Here is a 1,328-nt window from a genome sequence, read left to right as displayed (position 1 = left end):
GTTTGTGCTTCTGTGAAGCGATGTGTATCTTGTGTTTTGTTTTCTAAGATAGCATCCGCTGGACGCTTGCAATCACAATGGAAACATGCCATGTTTCTCCTATAGTTTAAGAAGTTGCACCTGCCATAACAGCATTCATTATGATCAGTTCCATGACATAAAAGTTCAAACAGTATCCTTCTCCCATTTATAACTCCCCAAAAGCATAGAAACTTACTCAGGGCATTCCCATTCTCCAGGAAGGAGCTGGCGCTTTGGCCTCTTTGCATCACACTGTAAGCAAATCGTGTTCTTTGCAAAATTCATAAAATCGCACCTGATACGAAAATGAAGTGGTATTAACATCTTAGGACAAATGTCAAACTTCAAATATACAACAAAAGATTTATGAAATGTTAGCCCCCCGAGTCCAAAATTTTATAATCTAATTTTAAAATGCTGATAGGGTATATCTTCAACCAAAAATGAAGATTTATATGAAATTCATTAGACCTCACCTACAAGTTATAACTAATAGGTTTGGATGGGTTGAGATCAAATGTAGAAGAATTTTCTAGATCTCACCTAACTTCATCTACAACTAATGTGCATTGTCGTGTAGAAACCAGGATACATTCTATGTTCGATACCTTGGAATCAGAAGACTCTTTCTTAATGTAACAAGTAGAACAGGGACGAAGGGCTCGAGAACCCTAAGCTTCTGTACAAAGCATAGGCTATGCATCTAATTTTATAGTCCTTATGGTAGGACCATGATATAGCCTTAAAAAGAGGTCATCAGAAGAGAAAGGTGGGACTTACTTTGGGCACAGCCAATCTCCTTTCTTCATCTCAACGTCATCACGGCCGACACGTCGTTTAGGAGTTGGCGGTGGCTGCTTGACTTTAGGCGGAGCTCTCTTGATAACTGGTGGAGTAAGATTAGGATCTATTGGTACAGCGCTTAACTTGACAATCTCGTGCAGCAGTTTCCGCACCACAGTCTTAACAGACTTTTTCTTCAGGAGATTTTTGTTGGCCACTGTTCCGTTCAATGGGTCAAAACCATAGGTGAACAAAATGCGCATGAGATCAATGGTTCGAGCCTCATCCTCTTTGTTTGTTAACAAAAACGCCTTTTCGCATGAGTTCCTCAAGCTGCAGGAACTGCAGACCTAATATATGAATGAATGTTATCATCTGAAGAACCTATAGTAAACCAATTAGGAAATTAACCGGAAATCTCGCGAGGAAGAAAAAGAAAATTTATCAGTAAGATTAACAGAGGAGACTTTATGAAACCTAAGAAAATAGCCACAGCCCAATACTCCAACCAAACTAAAAGAAAA

At 39.2% G+C, this 1,328-nt stretch overlaps 1 protein-coding gene across 1 annotated transcript in view; it reads right to left on the bottom strand.

Annotated features, from left to right (window-relative positions):
- The window catches only part of LOC104760075, a 12,126-nt gene that overhangs the window by 8,453 nt on the left and 2,345 nt on the right, over window positions 1-1,328 (bottom strand). Inside the window, exons 3-5 of the mRNA XM_019239074.1 lie at window positions 802-1,154; window positions 218-316; window positions 3-120 (exon numbers count right to left, since the gene is read on the bottom strand). Of these exons, the coding sequence (XP_019094619.1) occupies window positions 3-120; window positions 218-316; window positions 802-1,154 (570 nt within the window). The remainder of the gene's footprint in view (window positions 1-2; window positions 121-217; window positions 317-801; window positions 1,155-1,328) is intronic.

The sequence above is a fragment of the Camelina sativa genome, chromosome 17, assembly GCF_000633955.1.
Source record: "Camelina sativa cultivar DH55 chromosome 17, Cs, whole genome shotgun sequence".
In the NCBI taxonomy this organism is placed as follows: Eukaryota; Viridiplantae; Streptophyta; class Magnoliopsida; order Brassicales; family Brassicaceae; genus Camelina; species Camelina sativa.
This window is presented reverse-complemented; position numbering and strand designations above follow the sequence as displayed.